Here is a 23,857-nt window from a genome sequence, read left to right on the forward strand (position 1 = left end):
AATGTCGTATGTCTGCCACATTGAAAAATCATAGCCTTTGTTTAAGAGGTATTGATCTTTTATCTCCAAATATTACAATAATTAGCGACATCGTTTATCATTATAATAATGATGATGTCTGATGGTATGTTGTTTTTGTTGATTAAAAAACTCTGTTTTGATAATACAAGGGCCATCAGTGATGACATCATCATAGGCATAACTTGGCAAAAATCATTCAACATAAAAACCTGTACATGTAAAATATGCACAAGAATTTGAGCTATCGATCAATCCTGTAACGTTTCATTGAAATTGCATTAGTGGTATAACAGGAGTAGCCCGGACAAATTTCAAAATTAAAATCAGGAAAGGATAAAAACTCTGACAAAAATCAATGAACCAAAAACTGTTGATGAGATGATTAACCAGACATGGTCCCTAAAATTTTGATGAAATCGCACCAGCAGTTTCTGAGGAGTAGTCCAGACAAACTTCTGTGTAGCTGGCAACACAAAAACACCTTTTTTATTCAAGGGCAATAACTCTGCCAAAAACCATTCAAGCAAAAAACTTGTGTATTATGAGCAAGTATTTGACCTACCAATTAACCTTGTAAAGTTTCATTGAAATCGCATAAATGGTATATGAGGAATAGTCCGGACAAACTTTATTTTTTCAAGGCCATAACAAGGTTAAAAATCATTCAAGCGAAAACTCCATGTTATATGCGCAAGTGCTTGACCAACCAATCAATCCTGTGAAGTTTCATTGAAATTGCATTAAAAACCGGTGATATGCACAACTAGACTTGGTACTGATCATTCCTGTAAAGTTTGAATGAAATTGCACTAGTAGATTTTGAGAAGTAGTCAGGACAAGCTTTTGTGTATCTTGCAACACACAGAAAAACAATTTTTTATTAAATGGCCATAACTCAGCAAAAACTCAGTCAACCGGAAAACCCGTGCAATATGCCCATAGACTTGAACTACAAATAATTCTGTAAAGTGTCATTGAAAATGCATTTTGTGGTATAAGAGGAATAGTCCGAACAAACTTTAAAAATAAAAATTATAAAGGGCCATAACTCAAACAAAAATCATTGAACCAAAAAATGCTGACGATATGCACAACTTAACGTGGTACTGATCATTCCTGTTAAGTTTGGATGAAATTGCACCAGTAGTTTATGAGGAGCAGTCCAGACAATTTTGTGACGGACGGACATAAGGACAGACAGGCAGACGGACGGACGGACGACGGTGAAGTGATCCCTGTATGTCGCCAGTACTCCGTAGGGGCGACACAAAAATGACAATGATAACCAATATGTTATTCTAATAATCTTGTAAAGATTGTAGATAAGGTTATAACATATGATTCCTCGAAAAAAAAAAATACAACAACACGAACTGCTGATGGAATGAAGCATTTGCATGTGAACTATTGAGGACTTGGAGAGGATGCAAGACATACAAGAAAATATGAAACAAACAATATGTCGATGATAAATACAAATATAACTACACAAATTTTATTGCATTGAAACAACATTTTCCATAACAGTATGTACAATTTTCAATACAAAATGCATGTGACTTATAGTTAAAGGATCACATTACATACCCGTGCCGCTTTTGCGACTCCGTTTTAATTGTATTGCACGTGCATATATTTTAACGTGACGAGTTGGGGCAGATTTTTTTTATACTTCAGGCATATTCATATTTTATCCTAAACATTTTCAAGTATCAACCGTTGGTCAAACTCCATTATTATAGTCAGTCTTTTTTAGATAAATAAAGTTAACTTGTTATAAGATTAGATTTGGTCATATAAATACCGCTCCTTCAATATCAAGTAGATGCTTAATCAAAACAAAGTCTTAAAAACTGCATGTTAATTTCGCAATGTTGTGACTTAAGAAAAATACAACCTCGCAATTTCTTTTGTACACTTCAATTGCAATCTTCAATTGTCTGAAAATAGATATTCATGAACATTTTTTTTATAAAGAAGAAAATATCCAGATTCAAATATATAGTAATTTGTAATACCGTTAAGATGCCGATATCTGTCGCAGTTGCTCTAAATTATCAATACCATTTTTTTTTGGATTCAACGTATGCATAAAATTGGTAAGATACTAGTTAAATTTAAGTTTTTTTCTATCTAAAATGAAATGTTATGTCATGTAAAATATTATTCAAAAGCATTCAAGTGTAAAATCCATATTTCAGTAGTTGGATTGTATTTACTTAGTAAGTGTATATGTGCTATCATGTGTCTATTCAAATTGAAATAAAGATCTGTCAGAAGCTGACAAGGTTTCAATTACATTCCAACAATAAAAAGGCTCGTATAAGGATTTACGCACGAAAAAACTCGAAAGACTCATTAAGGCAAAGATATACCATACATTTACTAACTTTACCAATGTTACAATTTCGTACATGATAAATTCACAAAAAAAATGAGCCCTTTGGTTGTTTACATTTCTCAATTTAATTCTATTGCATTACGTCTTAATATGATTTAAAACTTTCTTTTTGAAATGTAATAATATACTTTAGGATTTTACTTTTTCAGGTTTAGATCGGAGCTTACAAGACATACCAATGTATACTTGTATAATTCTTTAAGTGGGAAAGATACAAAGTTTGCAAGAAATGGCTTCACTTAACCCTATACAGTTAGAAAAGGAAAACAGTAACTGGGTAAAAGCTCAGTTAGCTGTGTTGTATACTAAAGAAGGACTTGAACCATTTGTGTGTAACGAAATTCAGCAATTTCAATTGAAATGCTTAGATGATATATGTTACAGCAATGGACTATTAAGTGGGACTTTGTGTTCAAGTTGCTGTACAGAAAATCTTGTAAAATGTCCAACAAATAAAATATGCAGTGTTGGACGTGTAAAATGCAGGTATCATCGAAATGCTGCAACAAGGTTTAATCCTGCCGGCTGCCCTAACAAGATATGTCATAATTTCAAAACTGAGATACAGAATGTACATAGGTACTCTGATCCATCGTACAAAAACACTGATGCTACCCAGTGGTGTGGTTATTTCTGGGAAGTGGCGAAATGCTTCATGCCTCCAGATGGGTATGCAGATAAAGCATCTGCAGCAGAAACAGACTTCAATGGTATAATCAGTATTATTCTTAATCACAAAGCCTTCCAGGGAAAAATAAAAGAAGACCTCAACAATAAGACAAATATCTTTGAAAGGGTAAACAATATTTAGATACTATTTATCGAGACTTACGTTAGGTCCTTAGTTACCAAACACAACATTTATATATTTCAATGATCTAAAGCAAATATAACTATAAAATATGTTATTATAATGCTTCCTGAAAATAAAGAAAGTAATTACATTTGGGGAATGTCGGTCAGAGGGTTGGTAAGCGGTTAGAAAGAATGAGCCATTGTGCATATCGTTAGGGTTTTGTTATTTAATTATGTTTGAATAAATTATAACCCATCGCATAATGTCTCTTGCATTTTAGGTGAGCTTTTGTGATTATATTTTGTCGGCCTCCATCGTTCGTCAGTGCTTCCGTGCGTCCGTCGTCAACGTTTTCACAAACGACTACTTCTCATAAACCACTGGGCCATATTTGATGAATTTTCCTTTTTTGATGTTCCTAGCATCAAATTCTTCTAAAATTGTTAAATGGTTTTTCTCTTTTGAACATGTGTGTGAAAAGGGCTAAAATATATTTTTAAGATAAAATATTAAAAAATAATCTTCTCTGAAAGCGCAAGGCTTAGAGCTTAGATATTTCATGTGTAGCATAATCTAATAAAACTCTACAAAAACTTGTTCAAATTATACCCACGGGTTCAAAATTGGCCTCGCCCAAAGTGGTAATTGATGTTCCTTATATGTATATAGTAAAGGCTTTTAAAACACTTCTCTAAATTGACAAAGGCAAGAGGTTAGTTTTTGGCTTGAAGCAATGTGTAATACTATTCAACCATTTTTTTTTCAAATTATAGTCCTGGGGGTCAAATTTGGCCCCGCCTCCATGGATTTTTGGCGTTAAGGGGTCAGAGGTCAATATCATCTTGATCTTATAGGTAATAACGCTTTCTGATCATTATTCCAACTCATGGGCCAGTAGACAATCCCTATTGATTTAAAGGTCAAAGGTCTATGTCATATTGACCTTGTATGTAAAGATAGTTTCTGACCAATAACACAACAAATCAAATTGCCTTGGTTGATATTTTTTATTAAACTAAAAATCCTTTTGGTATACACATTCTAACTTATATAATATAGCAATTTGGCAGTCAGTAATGAGGCCTACATGATTCATAAAATTTATGCATATATTAATATGGAAAGATTTGAAATAACTTTGTCATAAAATTACTGCACACAACCTTTGCGTTCCCAATTACCTAGTGACTAGTGATAACCAGTAATTAACCTCTATTGATTTTTTGGTCACCATCTCAAGAGTCAGTTATAATAACCTGATTACTTGACGAATTGGCTGCCGATAGGGGGCATACTTGTTTTACAAGCATATCTTGTTTAAATAATTTGACATTATTTCTTTTTATTTCTCATTTTTGACGTACAGGCTTAACAAATTGAACTTTGAAATCAACTGACTTTCTTTAAATAATTTGATATCATTTGACCTACTTTTTTTACGTACAGATTTTGAATTTGAACCAGGGGAGTAATTTCTGATACCGAATTTAAAATTGATACCAGCTGACCTATTTTTGATACAATTGCATCTATTGTCTTGTTTTTTTTTTTTTTTTTTTTTTTTTGACAAACAAATTTGAAATTTGGATCAGGTGTGTAATTACTGATTTTGAATTGAATTGTGATCTGACCTGATTTTGATATTTTTATATTGTTTAATATATACACAATGTTCTGTCATTTTTTGACCAAAAAAAAAACAAAAAAAAAAAAAAAAAACTTAAAAAATCTTGTTATAACAAAATGCAATTTTCAAACGTATACACCTAACATTTTTGTGCATGTAACATTTGCATGTATTTATTCACAAAAGTACAAAAAATGTCCAATCAAAAGTAAACCTGCTCTAGTCAGGTCATTTGTTTTACACAGATTGATAGCAACACACTTCCAACATAAATATTTTTTAACAAAGCTTTTCCAAAATATTAAGGCAAATTATATCCTTTTATATAGTTAACAATAAAATGATGGATCATTACAGTTTTCAGTTAAATATATATTTTATAATTAGCTTTAAATAAATACTGTTATTAAATTTTGACCAGGCAAGAGACATTGGAAGAAATGTGCGACATTCTTCAAAACCTGAAGTAGAAGATTCAGATCTTAAGAAATACTTCCATCTATTAAGACAACTTCTTTCTGATCCCGGGTATTTAGCTAAAGACACGCATGCACAGGATGCTAAAAATAAACTTACAGAGGTAATTTACAATTTTACATTAATAATTCATCGATGAGTAGAACACAGTGTATTCTGAATGAGTGTTACTTATAAAGGGTATATACATCAAATCAAATACTTTTATTGAATTTTTGAGCAATATTGATGGAATGGTCATGTTTCCTTTAATTTATGGTCGATCTTAGAACTGTTTTAACATAAAATGTGTATGTTTATTAACCGGACCATTAGTTTCATATGAAAACATAATAAAATGTTTCCTGGACAAAATTAGTCTCAGGCAAGTTTTTGAAAAAGAAGATCTATAAAAATGAAAACCTGGTAAAACACCGCGTGATTAATACACGACACCGGAACAAAGTAAATATGCTGTTGTTTTATGTAAGATCTTTAACTTTTGAGACCGCTTTGCAATAAGCTCGAAAGGAGATATATCAAAGATGGTTTTTCCATGAATTGTATTTTTTGGAAGTACAATTTGTTATTGTTTTTTAAAGTTTTGTTTTCTACAGGCTTAACACACTTTTCAAATAATTTTGGGATCAGCATACAATTTATTGAAATTCAATATTTTTAATTTCAAAGGGCATAATTTTTTAACAATTTGTCCCTGGCCCCCAAAATGAAATTAATTTTAATCAGTGATGAACAACATTGCAAATCACTGTTGATTACTAATTATGTAACATGATTTGAAATGTAACCTTTGGGGTAATTTAACCTGATTTCATTGCGGAATTCTGAGGTATAATTGATTTTTTAAATTGTACATTTTTATGACATTTTAATATTAAACAGCTAGAAAATGGCACTCTAGTAAATAAGTGAACAATATAATGGAGAAAGTAACTTAACGCGATTCTAAACAAAGTAAGTGATATTATATTTTTAAATCAAAATGACAATTTTTTTCAAATTTAATAGGTCTAAATTACGTGTAATTTTTTTGTGGTACATCAATTCTTATTTCAACTGCTTTTTTAGGACATTTTGGATTTGGCTGGGCAACATTTGGGGTTCGGAATGAAATTAGCTAGGTGAGTTTTGTTATGGCAGTCTATCCCTCGATCGTTGTCAATTTCTTTACCAAAACGATTTAATGGGTTTTGACCATACTATACAGGAATATGTCTTAACTAATTCTCTATAAAAGTTATATAAACAGCTGCGTCTGGTGCATAAGAAGGTTACAGCAGTGACTTTGAAATTAATATCTTTAAAAAAATCGCCTAATTAGAAACAACAAAGACCAGATCTTAGATATAGGAATTAGCATTACCCAACAATTGTTATATAAATCATGCCTATGGGGTGAAAATTTAGTCCCGCTTCAGGAATTTATATAGTCACGTATAGGGGTGAGCCAATTTTGACCCTAAGGCTTTTATTTTAACAAACTTGGTAGACACTGACTAGAAGATGTTGCATGATTAATATATAAACTCTAGCTCTTGGGGTTTTTAAAAGAAGAGTGTTTAAGTTTTTACTATATACATATAAGGAAAATCAATAACCCCCCGGAGCAGGGCCAATTTTGACCTCAGGGCTTTTATTTGAACAAACTTAGCAAACTAGAAGATATTTCATGTCAAATATCTAAGCTCTAGCTCTTTGGGGTTTTATTAAAGGAGATTTGTGTAAGTTTTTTCTTTCGGTCGACATGGCAACAAGAGTTCTGCATGGAATTTAATTCTTTGAAATTTTTTCAAAGGTGATCACCAAAGACGGACGACAGACGGACGCTGGACGAAAAGCGACCTCAAAAGCTCACCTTGTCACTTTGAGACAGGTGTGCTAAAAACAAAGCAGTTTATTCGTTTCTCCGTATGTTTGATACAATCCCGGATTCCGTTCGTTCCGGATCATAGGCCGCGTTATTTTGTTGTTGTTGTAGATGATGATGATGATAAATATTATTATCATTATTATTATTATTATTATTACTATGCATTGGTGATGATAATTAATACTGATGATTTCCTAGGGCTTTTAATTATCCAATAACTGATTGATGTTCGTAGTGTCCCGTGTTTCTCTCGTCGTGTTTTCTCTGCTGAAACATTTCATTGTGAAAACGTAATAGTGTGATAGGAAACAAAATTTGGCACTTTGCAATGGAAACATATTTTCTAGACGTATTATAGTGATCTTTTTCTTAAAATCACATCTTAGGACCCTCCCAATTTCAACTCAATTTGCCAGGATTCTTTGGTGAAGGGCTTCCAAAGTTGTTCAAGGAATCTGATTCCATGGCATTTCCTTGTAGACGTCTACCAAATTAATGCCCTACGTTGAAAAGTGGCTTCTTTCTGGGGGTTATGTGTTTTCCGAGTAATTGTGTATAAAGAATTTCCTTTAGTCTTCTTCTTCTTCTTCAAAACTTCAAGGGCGAGAGCTTACATATTTGGCATGAAACATTGTCTATGCGACATCTACCAAGATTTCCCCTATCATCAAAAAGTAAAAATTTCTTGTCCAAAACTACGAGGACTTGGGTTTAGAAATTTAGCATGAACATTGTCTAGTAAACCTCTACCATGACTGTTTAAAATATAGCCTTTGGGTGTTGATTGGCCCCGCCTCGGGGTTATAGGTTTTCACAATATATATTCAAAACTGTCTTATGTGACCCTCCAGGGGACTTTCATAGAGAAACCGTTTAAATATGTCCTTGACAATAAAACCAGGGCCACACTTAGGGCGTTTTTTATTTTATTTAAGACTGCGTCCACATTTCCTGGTCTTTCTATCAATTAAACTGTATTTTAAGGCACTTTAGAAAACCAGTAAATATTTACTTTTTAATGTCTTTTACTAGCAATATTATATATCTGTCATAAAGCTGTAAGTATACACGTAAACATTGTCCCTCTGAGATCAATATGGCAGTTATATCATTTGTAAAAAAGTAATAAAATTGTTTAAAATTCATTTCTATATTGTCTTATTAATGTAAAATATAAACTGGTAATGTTTACACCTACGGTTGTAAAACGAAATAATCTTTAACAAAATCAGTACAATCTTACGCTTTATAATTTTGAATGAACTACCATTAAATGAGTTTTGATTTACATAAAAGGTTGAATGTGTATATGTCGATATCATACAGTATTATCTGTGCAAAATCTTCTGAAAAAAACTTTAATAACCTTACGGCTGGTTTTTTTTAAATGCAAACGCAACTATCGAAGTAGTAACTTGTCTCACAAAATCACAAAACATCAAAGGCGAACCAGAAAGTTAATATTATAACTTAAACAAAGACATTTCTTTCAGAAATTACAAAAACTGAGAATACATAATTCTTTTGTTAGCTCCTCTTGTAAAAATATATGAATAAATTTGAAGCTTTTTTCATATGGGAGAGATATATCGTGCTTCCAAAAGTCATAAAGTTTTATATTTTGTCTTTCAGCATTTAAACATTTTACATTTGCAAGAAATCAATGTAATATTTTTTTGTGGAATTCAAACTAAATCTAAACATTTGATCTTGATACACTTTAATGTCATTCTGTCTTTTGTTTATACTCGATATCAGAAAAGTCTGAATAACATATATGGCTATATCGCAGATCATAAATTTTTTATTTTGTTTTGTTTTTATTAAGAAACAACTTTGCTTGCCTTTTCAAAGATAATTATTGTTGACACTCTGTGTGGAAAAAAGTGTTAATCATCTGGAATTGTGACGGATAAATTTTTCCCGGGTGGCAAAATTAATGATATTTTCACATTGTTTTAAAATTATTTAACAAAAAATTTTAAAGGGAAAAAATTAAAACTGAAAAAAAAAGATGTCACAATATTAACAAAAGATCACGGGCATTAAAAAATTTTAAAACATTTTGATCATTTAAATAAACGTACACAATCTATTTATAATACGGTAAAACAAAAAAAATAAAGGCTATGAAATCCCAAAAAATTATAAAAGTGTTAATGCCAAAACTTTTTCTGCATTTAGAGGCAAAGTAACTGGTAGATTTTAAAACAATATTTTTGACTAAAGATTTTTTTTATGTTTTTTTGGGAATAATAATGACAAAAATTTTCCTACATGTACAAAGCCATTGGAATTAAAGAATGAAAGGATTAGTGACAAATATATCATTGTTATGGTCACGTGTAATCAATGCATACATGAATATATTTCAAAGTTATGTTTACATGCAATGGTAAGAAATAATGAATATCTTGATTATTACCTAGTATTTATCTGTATGTTCTAGATAACACAGTACTCAAAACAAATCATATTAGTTCTCATCTCCATTAGAGCATAAAAATGCTTTATTTAAACTTTTATTGGCTTTAAACATGAGTATAATGTGGTGCAAAAATATTTATCATTTGAGTGCTTTCTTAATACTGATTTAGAAGTATATCTTTGTCATAATGTAGTAAATAGAAGAAGTAGCGAGATTTAACCTTTAGAAAATAAATCTTGCGCGCCAATATTTGTCATTTAAATTGGTCATAGGTTCTAAATTGATAAGAGCTCACTTAATAACAAGTTAAATGTTAATACTGCACATGAAAGACGCTGCCAAATGATGTAAACAGTCACAGGTACTGTACAATATCAGCCTTTAAATTGTCTTATTAATTTAATATCCCCAACACAAATAATTTTTCCCTTTTTTTTTTATTTAGTTAAATATTTTGTGAAAAAGGAAAAACCCAATAATAAATTCACAAAGTAATGACATGTCTGAAATTTGAAAAACCAAAGTTTTTCTGTTGCAAAAATTTAAGGGTTTTGAGTCAAAAAAAATTGAATAACCTTAAAAAACCCCAAAAAACCACCATTTTTTAGTGCAAAAATGCCATCAAACCCAAAGCATAAGTAATGTTTACACTGAACAAAAAATCTTAAAATCATCCTTTTTAAATTTAAATTGAAAAATTTTTAAAGGGGCTTTTGACATGTTAAAATCAGAAGTTTTTTTTTCAGAAAATTTCTGAAAACGGGGTTAATTTTGTAAAAAACGAAAAAAGGGAATAACAATCAAACTTACTTAATGTCTTAATGTAGCTCAATTGACCCTGCTGGAACGCCTCCAGGCTTTTGAAGTTGTTTACAATACTTTGGCTGATGTTTATTTACAATACTTTGGCTGATGTTTAGGCTGCTAATTAAATTTATCAGGCACGTGAACAATTATACATAATTTGTATCCCTAACTTACCATTTTTTAAAATAAATATATACTTTTTTTTTGGGGGGGGGGGGGGGAAAAATTTAATAATCTATCAATCAGAAGGTCCAAGGATGTATTATAAGGTTCTTTGTGCAGCCATGTCAGTCCTAAGCAGGCCTGCAACTTATAAAAACATAATTTCCATCACCAAAATTACAAAATAATACATATTTTATCACGTTAAATACATAAATATATTAAACTACACTTTTTAAATGCACATAATACCTCACTGTTACTATTTACTCACCAAATATTTAGAATATACTTTTGTATTCTCCCTGGTCTGTTTTTTTTTTTTTTTAATTGTTCAACATATTAAGCTAGATTTTTTTAGTTTGTCGTTTTGTTTTTAATATGTTTTGCACTTTTAAGTGAAATCAATGCTCCCCTTTTAAAAAAATGTTTGAGAATTTAATTAATCACATTCAAACCAAAGGGGAAAATTTTCATGATATTATATAAATTGAAAAGGTTTTTTGAAGATAATATCATGTGATAGTGGGGACATTTGAATATACGTTTGTTATTAAAAATCTATTATTCATTTTTTCATTTTTATCATAAAAAAAAGTATCCATTCCGCTTGTTTTTGCTATTCTATAATAGCCCTTTGACTAATAAAAAATGAACGTAAAGTTTCATAGAAATACTCAAACATGGGGACAATATACCACATTACTCGTTGTAATCGATTCTCACGAGTCCTTTACCATACTATTTATATATCCGCAGCAGTTTTTTCTCCTTTGGTTGTATTTTTTTAACTCACATCGAACTTTTGAATTTCATATACAGGGTTTCCAGCTCTACTGGTGAAGACAGACCTCGAGTGTCTCTTTTTAGAAGTGGGCACCTTGAATTACCGGAGTAACTGAGTACAGCGCTCCATAATGACTCTTTTCTTTCTGCATCAATTTGACAAGTAATAATTATAATAAGAAACGAGTTAGCTACGAGGATATAACACTAGCTTGGGCTTCTGCATAAAAAATGGCGACGCCAATAGGCCGAGACAATTATTTGCAGAAACATATCGAGATGACGCCACAGCCGTGACTAACGAGTTTCATATATTATAACTATTTTATTGCAATTTCATCTTATTGTAATAGAACTCAGCAAAAACAAAAACAAAAAAACATGTGCACTTCTCTCTTGTGTCGTTTCACATGTTAACTCCCAGATTAAATGCTACCGAAAGCTACCGTACTATTGTGGCTGATTTTGGAACGCTTTTTTGCGTTGTGTTGGCGTATAAAATGTTCATCTTGTCGTCCTGTCGCTAACGATTTACGCCAAATGGTGCGTTGTCGTGCGGTGTGTTGTTGCGATGTCATTTTGTCGCTCGGTTCAAATGAAAGGATTGGCTTTTTATGCTCCCCGAAAAACGTACGTACGTCCCGAATTCGTGTCCGGCCCATAACTTCGTTATTTGTAGTCGGATTTTACAATTATTTTACAGAAATGATCACCATATTGAGACAACGTGTCATGCGCAACATTTGAGTCGCTACCTTGAAGGTCAAGGTCACAGCATGACCTTGCATCAAAATTATATCCAGCCCATAACTTCGTTATTTGAAGTCGGATTTTACAACTTTTTCACAGAAATGATCACCATATTGAGACAATGTGTCGCGCGCAACATTTCGATTGTTTTTACACTTTTAACTTTGTCTGTGACTACTAGAGGTATACCTTGTGTCCAAAACCTAATCGGGGAGCATCACCCGGTTCAACCGGCTCTTGTTATATGCCCGAAAGAATTTCAGGCATGTTATACCCCCTGGCGTCTGTCCGTCCGTCCGTTGGTACGTTAGCAATTTGGTTTCCGGGGCATAACGTAGGATGATTGTCCATATTGGGTAGAAGACCCCTATTGATTTTGGGGTCATAAGGTCAAAGGTCAAGATCACTATTACCTTATAACTGAAAATGGTTTCCGGAGCATAACTTAAGTTACATTTTGCCCACAGTATTCAAACTTCATAGGATGATTGTCCATATTACCTTAAAACTGAAAAACAGTTTGTGCTTAATAACTAAAGTATTAATCAACCTACAGGATGAACAGTCATGTCCAATACATGACCCCTTTTGATTTTAGGGTCATAAGGTCAATGTTTAGGGTCACAATGATCTTTACACTGAAAATTGTGGTTTCTGGAGCATAACTACAACTTGATGGTGGTGTTTTGAAAGGTTCTTCAGCCTTAAAGGAGGATTGTTGTCGCTAGCGACAAGACGAAAAGGCGATAACGATATATGTTGCGTTGTCGCTATCAACGCGCAATGTACCATTCAGCTACCATACCTAACAGTTGTTTATAATATTGTTAGCCAATGTTAGAGATGAATGCGAAAAAACTCAACTGTTGTATATTAGTTGAGTTTTTGTCCTGTATGAAGCAATGAAAATACTGCACTGTTATATATCAATACAGTTTTCAAATGCTGGTACGAGTATAATGGGTTAGTTAGAACAAAAAAAAAATGGTGTGGTAATTTCATAACTGGACATGCCGTTTTTGTAGTTGGTGCTATGGTTTTGATAGATAATATGATGGTTTTGATACATGGTGATGTCGTTTTCATATATATGATGATGTGGTTTTGATAGATGGTGGTGAGGTTTTGATAGATTGTGCTCTGGTTTTGATAGATGGTGATGTGGATTTGGTTTATGGTGATGTCGTTTTGGTAGGTGGTGATGTAATTTTGATAAATGGTGCTGTCACTTGGATAGATGATTCTACCGTTTTCATATATTGTGATGTCCGTTTGAGAGATGGTGATGCGATTTTAGCATATGCTGCTGTCAGTTTATATACGGTACCGTGGTTTAAAATGTGGCAAAGTCGTTTTAATATCTACACAGTGATGTCGTTTTTATTAATGGTGATGTCGTTTTCATACATGGTGATGTTGTTTTTATATCTAGATAATCATGTTGTTTTGATTTCTAGATGGTGATGTCGCTTTTTGTTTCGTCTCTACATTCCTCTAAAAATGAGGCTTGCTGTATTATGAATTCATTAGAAATATTTCTGACAGGTTTGTCACCGTATATAAAACAGTTGTTTGCAATATAACCGGAGCCTGGAGGTTCGGATTATATTTACAAACAACCGTTATATAGGGCCATATAACCTGTCAAAAATCTTTATAACTAATAATATAATGCAGTTACGGTGCTCCATAAACATCGACATCCGTCAGCTGTACTGTTAATAGTTTAATGTTAATTACAGTTAAGCCAGTGCAAAGTTTCTTAGGTGCATTTCAAATTTAGTAATGACGTGGCTACCAAAGTTGATTTTTTAAAAGACTGTATATAGTAGAAATAATATCAAGTGAGATGCTCAGTGAAGTATTCTTAAGACCTTTTGTGTGAATTTAGTTATATATTTCGTAAAAATTATTTAAAAGTTGTGTCCGTCTGCTATTTGAGTTGAAAAAGGCTGACGAATAGAATTTGTATCAATTTCAATTTTTTTGTATGTCCAATTTATTTCATCGTAAAGTAATGTTAATGATAGTTAAAGAACAAACATTTTTTATATTTTGTTTGTAAACGATTTGTTTCGCTTTCCTTTTTATTAGTGAGGCTAATTGTGCTTTTAATATACTTGTATTAAAATATATATGCACACACAGACACCATTAGAACTAATGAAATCATATCAAAGTTTGTTTTTATTTCAACACATGAATGAATTATAATAAAATGTCAATCATTTCTATCTCAGAACTGAAGGATGAACTAATAACATGGTACAACACCAAGCATAGTACAGTTCATCTTTCACCACTCACAAATGCTTTCCCTACCCGTCTTGCCGGGTTCTACATTATGCCAGAAGTTGACATACAGACGAATCTTTCAGATGGAAGGAAAGAAACAACTAGGGTCAAGTCGTTAGGGGATCTGCTTACATTGGATAGGAATGTTCCACTGGAAATATATTTATCAGCAGTTGCTGGATTTGGGAAAACAGCATTTTCAAAATATCTCGCGATAACATGGTGTCAAGCTCATAAAAATGATGAAAATTATAACCATTTTAAAGATGAAGAATTAGAGGCTTTATCTGGCTTCGAGTATTTATTTCTAGTGCTATTGAGAGATACAGCTAAAGTCTGCGATGTCGACGACATGATTGAACAACAGGTCATACAATATCTTCAATGCTCATCTTCAATGCCGAAAGAGTTTTTGAAGGGTCTATTAAAGGACATTTTACGAAATGAACAATGCCTTGTTATATTAGATGGACTTGATGAATGGACTCATCCTGATAACGATTGTTTAAAACTTCCTAAAAGTGTTCCTCATCGATATGCACGTGAAAAATGTGTAATCTTAACAACGACCAGGCCATGGAAGCTTGGAGTCTCTAACTTAGAGATAAGTCACAAAACAGTAGAGCTAGTTAAACTAAATAAACACAAAAGAAGGGAGTTTAATCTAAACGCAATGAAAATATTGAAACGCAGCAATGAAGATGAAAATCTGATCAATGAAGTGTGTAGATTTGAAGAGGAAATTAGAAACCATGACCTAGAAGATATGGAATCCACCCCTCTTCTTTTACTCTATCTTATATGTTTATGGGTTGAACAAATTCCAATAGGAAATTCAGCACTAGATTTATATACAAGCATTATTCAGCTCCTCTTATTTAGAACAGAAAAATTACATGGAAAATTTCATTCATCATGTGAAACATCCCCTGGTGATGTCCCTGAATGTTTCAGAACACATAAACATTTCTGTAGCTACTACACGTTTCTGCTTTCCATTGGGAAACTAGCTTTTTATACATTGTTCAGTAAGAAAAAGGAGCACACATTAGTTTTTGATAAAAATGTTGCAGAAAAATATCTTAACCAAGAAGATTTGAAATCAAGCTGTCTATCAGGAATATTATCAGAAAGTAAAGTAACATCATTATTAAATGAAGGTTATAAAATCTCTTTTTCACATAAATCAGTGCAGGAATATTTTTCAGCAATATTTATAAGTTTTCAAAATAAAAGTAAAGTTCGGAAAATCATCCTTGAAAAGGTTAAGTGTTTACAAAATATTCTAGACATGTCAAAAGTATTTGTATTTATTAGTAACATGAATCCTAAATTAATGTCAACAATATCAAGTGAATTGATGCCTGTGATAAACAATGATGAAAAAACAAGCAAATACAGAACTTTGACGGATTATGATCACATGTACATTAATCCATTACAAGACATACAAGACATGTATATTTCTTGTGCCAATGAAAGAAAGGAAAACAAAGACCTTAAATTATGTTTACAAGACTTAATCATTAATGAAAAATGTCAACAAGAAAACTACTTCAAACAATTACAACATTTCTGTCAACATAATAAAGAAAATTTAAAATCAATTATGATAGAAAATAGAAGTATTTGTAGTCTACAAGAAATTATCAATTTGTTAACACTCTCTGACCTTCCACATATAGAGAAATTATTCTATGAAGGTAAAATTATAGAAGAGGAAATGATGAGCTTGTTATTGAAGCCTTTAAAATGTTTAACTGTGATTGCATATGAATGCGACAATCATAAACTTATAGAAGACGATTGCCGGCTATCTGCAGAGATAAAAAGAGGACTGGTTAAATTACAACACCTGGAATGTTTATATATAGAAGGTTTCATTATGACCCACAAGGTAATGGAGACATTGTTAAATTTCCTCACTAGTAAAAAATCAATGAAAGAAATAAGATTGTACACTTTATACTGTAGTGATCATGGTACTTCATGTAGGGGATTCAACCTTGACCTGTCTCAACATTCACAACTAAAATGTATAGGATTGCATGAGATACATGTGTCACAATTAAACATGGATGTATCTTTGTTAGAGAAATGTGATGTAGGTGATTTATATAAACCTGGTGTTGTGGCATCTTATCTCAATCAACTGCCAGCAGCCAGAAAACTACAAAGATTTTGGTGTCGTGATCTAAAATCTTCCAGTGACATAGAAACAATGTTACAAACACTGCCATTGTTACATCATATGAAAGAAGTTAGGTTGTATAGAATCAATTTAGGTGAAAGATCATTAACACTGCTTCCTCAAATGATCAATATTGAAGGCGTTGTCTTATGGAAAATAACAATGTCTTGTTCAGTGTTGAATGATCTCAAAACTGTTATAAACAAACTACCACATACAGTGACAGTAAATATCTGGGGTTGTGATATAAAACCAGAAACAGAATTTGGAAAGTTTAAAACATCTTTAAAACACTCAGACAATTTTGTGGTCACACGTGATGGCACCTTGATGTCTGGAATGTACATTTTTGTGTTTAAAACAACAAAATGTACTGAGCAATCTTAAATGAACTTGGGAGAAACAATTTATAAATAGATTATGAGACAAGTGACAGGTAATTAACATTTGTTATTTTGTTTAATCAATATTCTCAGTCGAATGTTTTATAGTGAGAGTATGAACACAGACACTTGGGGTATTGAGTTCAAAATGCCTTTAAAATCCAAATAAAAAGTATATTTGTAAATCCCAGCACATATATATCATGTATATCGCCTTTAATAATACACACGATAAAAATGTTCGCCGGAACAAGTCCGCACACCTACCGTTAAAATTACCATGTATTTTATACTATTTCCAATATTTTCACATAATCCTTTGGTCCATCGATACAGAAGTTATCATTCTCGGTGATGATGGTCAATTCTATACTGCAACGTTAATATAAACAACGCAACAGGCGAAATAAACCACAGACACTTGGGGCGTGGAGCTCAAAATGCCTTTAAAATCCAAATAAAATGTATATTTGTAAACTCCAGCACATGTATTGATCATATATAACTTAATATAAACCGTTTTGAAAAGAAAATAATCATATTTCAACGTCTATAATAATACTCAAGATAAAATGTTCGCCGGAAAAAGTCCGCATACCTACCATTAAACTCACCATGTATTTTAATTATTCAATTTCCAAAATTTTCAAATAATACTTTGGTCCATTGACACAGAAGATATTGTTCTCCATGATGATGGTCAATCTTAAACTTCAACATCAATATAAACAACGCAACAGGCGAAATAAACCACACAGGCACTTGAGGCGTGGAGCTCAAAACGCCTTTAAAATCCAAATAAAATGTATATTTGTTAATCCCAGCACATGTACTGATCATATTTATACATATAAAAAAAACTTAATATAAACCGTTTTGAAAAAAACATATTTCAACGTCTAAAATTATACACAAGATAAAAATGTTCGCCGGAAAAACTCCACACACTTACCGTCAAGATCACCATGTATTTTATTCCATTTCCAATATTTTCACATAATCCTTTGGTCCATCGACACAGAAGATATTATTCTCCACGATGATGGTCAATTCTAAACTTCGATATAAACAACGCTACAGGCGAAATAAACATCAAGATTATCGCCGTTTTACTCCATTTACAAAATATTTCGACAAATTCAAACGTGGCTCCCCAGTTTTGCCGTAAACAAATACGCCCGCTTTGAATTATGGGAACCAACACATAACCGAATGACTCCGCCTATAGCCGACTGGTTCTCATCTTCTAAGCGCAGAGCATTTGTATATGACAAAGCTAGGGAGCCACGTTGGAATGTGTCGTTAGATTTTGTAAATGAAGTAAAACGGCGATAATCGTGATGTTTACTTTACTTGATGTGCATTTCACGATGCCCGACGTCAGTAAGACTAGATCTACTTCTGGTCATTATCTTTTTTCAAATGAATAATTCAGTTCTTTGGAGAACATTCAAAAAGGCGAAATTCAAAATATTGCAGGCTCCGTTTGATTCAGCCTATTAATGGACAATATTTCCTTTTGCCATTGCTGAATAAGTTAATAATAAAAAAATAATATATTACATAACATAATTTTCATCACGTTTGTTTTGCATACCTTGAGTATGAAAAGTTGACAATTTTGAACTGTTATTCTTGTCGTTGTGCTAAGTGTAGAAAAACAGGGTTGTTGCTGTTTTTTTTTCAAAAATCATTAATTAAAATAATAATTTCCGTAAATCAGAAGCAAATGAAAAACAAATCACAATTGGTGTTTCGGTAAGGCCCTTAGTACAATGCTTCAATGTGTCATACGCAACAGTGGTCTGACTGCTTGTTCCCAAATGACATCACATGTGGCGCCTTAATTTCTGACATCTTACCGTGTTCGACAATGTCCTTTCGTAAAGCCATTTAAAGCACGTTGTGAAAATACAATTTTTGATGCCGCATATGCCAGTTCTGGTGTCAGAAATTCTTTAACCATTAGTTAGATATTTCATTGTTAATCACAAAGATATAAAATAATGCTCTTTAGTTACGATGTAATAATGATACATTGATGTGAAGTAAACGATGCTACTTTAAAGTCTTTGCAAGTATATAGTAAAGCATGTCTTTTTTTTCTTTATTTCAGATGATCCTTTACTGTACAATGTCTGTATACCAATGTGTTCATGTTTTGTGAAAGCATTGCAAACAGACCGCTTATGTCAAATTCCCACTGGATTCGCCTTAACGAAGCATACTTTCTTTGGATAGATTCGTTTGTGTAATTAACATTTTAGCATGATTTTACTTAGTATAATCAGATGATGGCCAATTTAACACAGTTGTGATAATAAGACAATCGTGTAGATGCCAAACAATACAATTTGATGCATTCGTTGGATGACACATCTTGATCTTCAACAAAAATTAATAAGAACAATGTATGTTGAAAGTAATGAAAGTACCTGTGTGGTCGGAAATTTTAGTTTTGATTTAAAATCATAATTGTCACATGTTAACGTAAATGAAAGCTGTTTATGAAAGTTTATGTCATAATCATTTCTGTAAATTTTTTACTCCGACATACAGTAGAATATTGTAAATGTTTTATCATAAATATTATGTTTTTAACTGTTCCGTGAGAAAAAATGTGCAGCCTGGTCGACAGTCGAGCCCAGTACAGTCAGAATACCGTTTTGCAGCATTGCCGACTGAGCTTGACGATCGCTTACACCTTGTCTTTCTACACTAGTTTAGCTTTTGTTAATGTACTGATGATGGAAGGGATGTAACCTATTTCGTATTTAAGCCTTGTTGTGATCATGATTACATTTCCCTTATCCATGAAGCTAACATTGAATAAGTATATAATACATTATTTGTAATTAGTTTTCCATGCATCATACTATGTATATAATATAACTTAAAATGTGTTCATGTTTCATGACTGTTCACTCAGGGAAACAATATTTAGTACAGCAATATTTAGTGCTGTATATTATCATATCCATCGATCTTTCCAAATATTTTCAGCCTTAACTCAGCAAATTTGTTAACATAAATTAAGTGTATATATTTTAGCAAAATTGTTATATCATAAATTCAGTGTGTAAATTTTAGCAAAATTGTTGTATCATAAATTCAGTGTGTAAATATTAGCAAAATTGTTGTATCATAAATTCAGCGTGTATATTTCAGCAAAATTGTTGTACTAGTATCATAAATTCAGGGTGTATATTTTAGCTAACCTGTTGTATCATAAATTCAGTGTGTATATTTTTTTATTGTAATTTTTTTATTAGTTGTGTGGGCTTAACATGAATATCTTTCAAAGTTTATTGCTTTAAATAAAAACAGTATTGCAAAATATCAAATTTTGTCAAAACTATTGCTATCTCATTATTGAATAAACTCAGTTTAATTAATTTTGTTTTACAGTAGTTCAAATTTTAGGTATGAATTCATAAATCACATTTAGTTATTAAAAGTTTAGGAGGTAAGAAAAGCAGCTTGTAAAAATAGCCTTATGTCAATTGACAATATTTTAGTTATTATTGTTAACCTTCAGATATGTCTACTCAGTAAGATGATGGCTAAATTAGATTGAGTTCAATTTGATTTTTGCTCTCAAACTGACTTTAGCAAACATATATATTGTTCAGTTAAAATAAAAGGAAGTTCATAATTTTATTATCGAATGTATTCATTGTTAATATGTATATATGTTTGTATATTACTGATAACTGTTTGATTTAATTTTATTATAATATGTATGACAAGTACTTGAAAATGTTGTTGGTACTTGAAATTGTTATAACATTAATCAAATGAATTATGCTCCTGAACTTGTGCATTACAATGAATTGATTGTTACAGGAGATAAATACCTTTGCTATTTTTGCTAATACTGGTATGGTATCCAGCAGTTCAATATATTATTCAATAAACCACTAAATATATTTAGAATGGATTTAAGGTAACCTAGTAAAAATTATTTTGCAAATTCTTAAAACATAACCGACAATAGTATCCTTCGAATCAATTACTTATTGTACTATGTCTAGCCTCGTTCATATTTCGAATATTAAAAAAATCCATATCAAATAACAAAGTTCTGTCAACATGTTTAAAGCATGGTGGTGTGATATAAAGGGGTCATCATATATTGTAAGGTACATCAAAAATATAATATTTTACATAAATACATTTTTCAATTGGAATCCATTTCTAAAGGGCAGGTAACTACATTATTTTTTTCTCAGTAATGCCCCCCTTTTCGTTTTTGAAATTCTTGGTTAACTTTACATTATCTTTTTAGTTCGTAGTATACATATTTATCATTTAATTTTCTTGTTACTAGATAAATTAAGATTAAGAATTTTGAAATAAATGTCATGATTGCAATTACCATTATATTGACGTTATGCTTGTAAACATTATTGTATTATAGATGATGTACTATGTACAAATCTTAATAAAGTATCTGTTCTGTTCTGTTCTTGAATTACAATATAAAAGACATTCACTTTAGACTTAATGCAAATGTTCACTTTCCAATTTATAATTCACTTGTAGGGGAGGGAAGATAATCCTGAAAGCCTTCCCCTTATTATTCCCCTTGTTAATTTAAGTAGTTGTGTCTTTTTTTCAAAAACTGTTATAGTTCAAACTCGAAAGTCAAATGTATTTGTTGACAAAAGAATTCATGGATGTTGAAGAGTGAGATATATGATCAGATATTACATATACTCTTGTAGCAGATGATAAATTGCTGTATAACCAAAAATTATTATTTACCTTACGAATGTCCATTCTAAATCACTAAGAATCTTATTAACATCTTTTCAAAAAAATATTTCATAAGAATATGCAAATGATACATTTCTATATTCTAATCTATTGTAGACCAATTCACTTTAGAGCTGTGTACTGGTTCAAAAGAGGCCAGTAAACAATATTAAATAACCTTATAATAAATGAATAATTATTATAGTTGATATTATAACAAAATAACTGATATGAATGAGAATAACTGTTTCCATAAATTTGAATTGTACTTCCTTATTTGTCTTAATGTCGACTGCTTTTATTTCATTTGAGTAAATGAATATTGTGACCGTGTACATTTTACGTTTTACATTCTTGTACATAACGTGTTTAATGTATAATAAAAAATGTACTCTGATAAAAACACTAATTTCTGTGTAGTTATGACAAACAAACTGGCACGATGTGTTTATGCTAGTATCTAATGTTTCAAATAATTTCTATTCTGTGTATTAGATAATTGAAATAAAACAGAAGCGTGACGATCATTTTGTATGAAAGTCTCTAATTGAATGAACTACAATGTAAATGAAATAGTTTTTCATATTTTCACTTTAACATAGCTTGATAATGCATCCGGTGAATAATGAAGCCAACATTCCGTCACTTTGTCTGTGAGCTGACCGGTTTGTGTCGCATGTAACCTATATTTATTTGCCAAGATTTGTGGTATGGTAACTAGAAATCTGTGAAAGTTCATATAAATATATGTCAACACGTGAACGTACATAACTGGTTAATTAGGCACATTTGAACCCCAACCCCTCTCATACAAAATTAAGCTAAAAATAGAAATTTTAGACAAGTTTCGTGTGCAACTGCAAGAACAAAAAACTTTCCAAAATTAGTTATATAAGCATCTAACTAATGCATCTGATATTTTTTTAGATCGGCAGAGTTATACCCCCTGCTTAAGCAAACAGAAACATAATTATTTGGATGTATAACTGCTACGTATATACAATCATTTTGTAATATTCCGACAAAACAGCATCTGTCATGTACACACATTTTTAGTTCGATATTTTTTCCTGTTGCCAACTTTAATTTGCCTGTTTAAAATTTGAATTCGTATATTATAGTCTGGTACATAAAAATGTGTTTATTTATTTTTATGTCTCAGATAACTGTTAAGTTTAAATGTATTTTGTATTTTATATGATATCTGAATTATATAAAAGAATAAATTATTGATAAAGAATGAATTATTTGGTTTTAATTTTATTATTTATTTGTGACATAAAAACTTTCAACAGGTAAATAAATATTTGCTGATAATTTTCATGAAAAAAAAGATACAGTGTGCTCCCTCGGAAGCATTAATCACAACAAAATTACACAAAAATTGCAGACTCGATGTAATTGAGTCTGTACATTAGGTGCAGCTTCCCTCACGCCCCTATTTGATTTTCAACATGTAGCTGTTCAAAAAATAACTTTATTGTCTCTATTAGAAATTGTCCTTAAAATAAGAACTCGATATCGTACGCTACAAATAATCAAAACTTTGACTTTAAAAACTCAGGTCAAGGTAAGCGATTCATTAATTTCATCGGAAATTTTCATTTTTTTTGTCTTTATAATGCAATAGTGCCAATATTATGGGTTTACGATACCTCTATTGAATATAGCTTAACTTTTTGAAAACAGGGGTGGCTATTTTACAAGATTGAAACTTCACACCTTTTTCAAGGGCATAATAGGAGGCTACTGCCCAAGGCACATTGTCCTCTAACATGGATTTTGTCAGAATAAGCGCCCGTTTTAAACTTAAAAATTCTACAATTACCCATGTTTATCATCACTTCAAAGAACACGTACTGTGATGGGGTTGATCCGTACGTTTGTATGCACGTCACCTCTTCTTTGTCCGATCACAAAATTTAGAAGGAATGTACAGAATTCCATAAACGACAGCCTACTGTTTACTGTCAACTGCCTACTATCAACTGCTTACTGTCAACTGCCTACTGTCAACTGTTTACTTTAAACTGCTTAATGCTTACAGCGACTGTTTAATGCTTACTGTTAATTGATAAATGCCTACTGCTACACCTGTCTTATAC

General features: G+C 31.5%; 2 protein-coding genes across 2 annotated transcripts; both read left to right on the plus strand.

Moving 5' to 3' along the window:
* Positions 1-2,504: 2,504 nt before the first annotated feature.
* LOC132734659 (uncharacterized) lies at positions 2,505-6,234 on the plus strand. The gene is made up of 3 exons (XM_060721447.1): positions 2,505-3,218; positions 5,267-5,425; positions 6,205-6,234. Exons 1-3 carry the CDS (start codon positions 2,652-2,654, stop codon positions 6,232-6,234), a joined length of 756 nt encoding a protein of 251 aa, XP_060577430.1. The 5' UTR covers positions 2,505-2,651.
* Positions 6,235-6,265: 31 nt separating this feature from the next.
* LOC132734654 (uncharacterized) lies at positions 6,266-22,990 on the plus strand. Its single transcript, XM_060721441.1, has 3 exons — positions 6,266-6,276; positions 14,366-17,047; positions 19,111-22,990. The coding sequence occupies exon 2, from the start codon at positions 14,470-14,472 to the stop codon at positions 16,996-16,998; it is 2,529 nt and encodes an 842-aa protein (XP_060577424.1). The 5' UTR covers positions 6,266-6,276; positions 14,366-14,469; the 3' UTR covers positions 16,999-17,047; positions 19,111-22,990.
* Positions 22,991-23,857: the final 867 nt, after the last annotated feature.

The sequence above is a fragment of the Ruditapes philippinarum genome, unplaced genomic scaffold (assembly GCF_026571515.1).
Source record: "Ruditapes philippinarum isolate M1 unplaced genomic scaffold, ASM2657151v2 ctg4747_1_1_1_1, whole genome shotgun sequence".
Lineage (NCBI taxonomy): Eukaryota > Metazoa > Mollusca > Bivalvia > Venerida > Veneridae > Ruditapes > Ruditapes philippinarum.

Coding starts and splice junctions, on each gene's coding strand:
- LOC132734659 (XM_060721447.1), top strand. CDS start 2,652: ATGGCTTCACTTAACCCTATACAGTTAGAAAAGGAAAACAGTAACTGG. Junction 3,219..5,266: donor AGACAAATATCTTTGAAAGG/GTAAACAATATT, acceptor AATTTTGACCAG/GCAAGAGACATTGGAAGAAA. Junction 5,426..6,204: donor CTAAAAATAAACTTACAGAG/GTAATTTACAAT, acceptor AATATTAAACAG/CTAGAAAATGGCACTCTAGT.
- LOC132734654 (XM_060721441.1), top strand. CDS start 14,470: ATGCCAGAAGTTGACATACAGACGAATCTTTCAGATGGAAGGAAAGAA.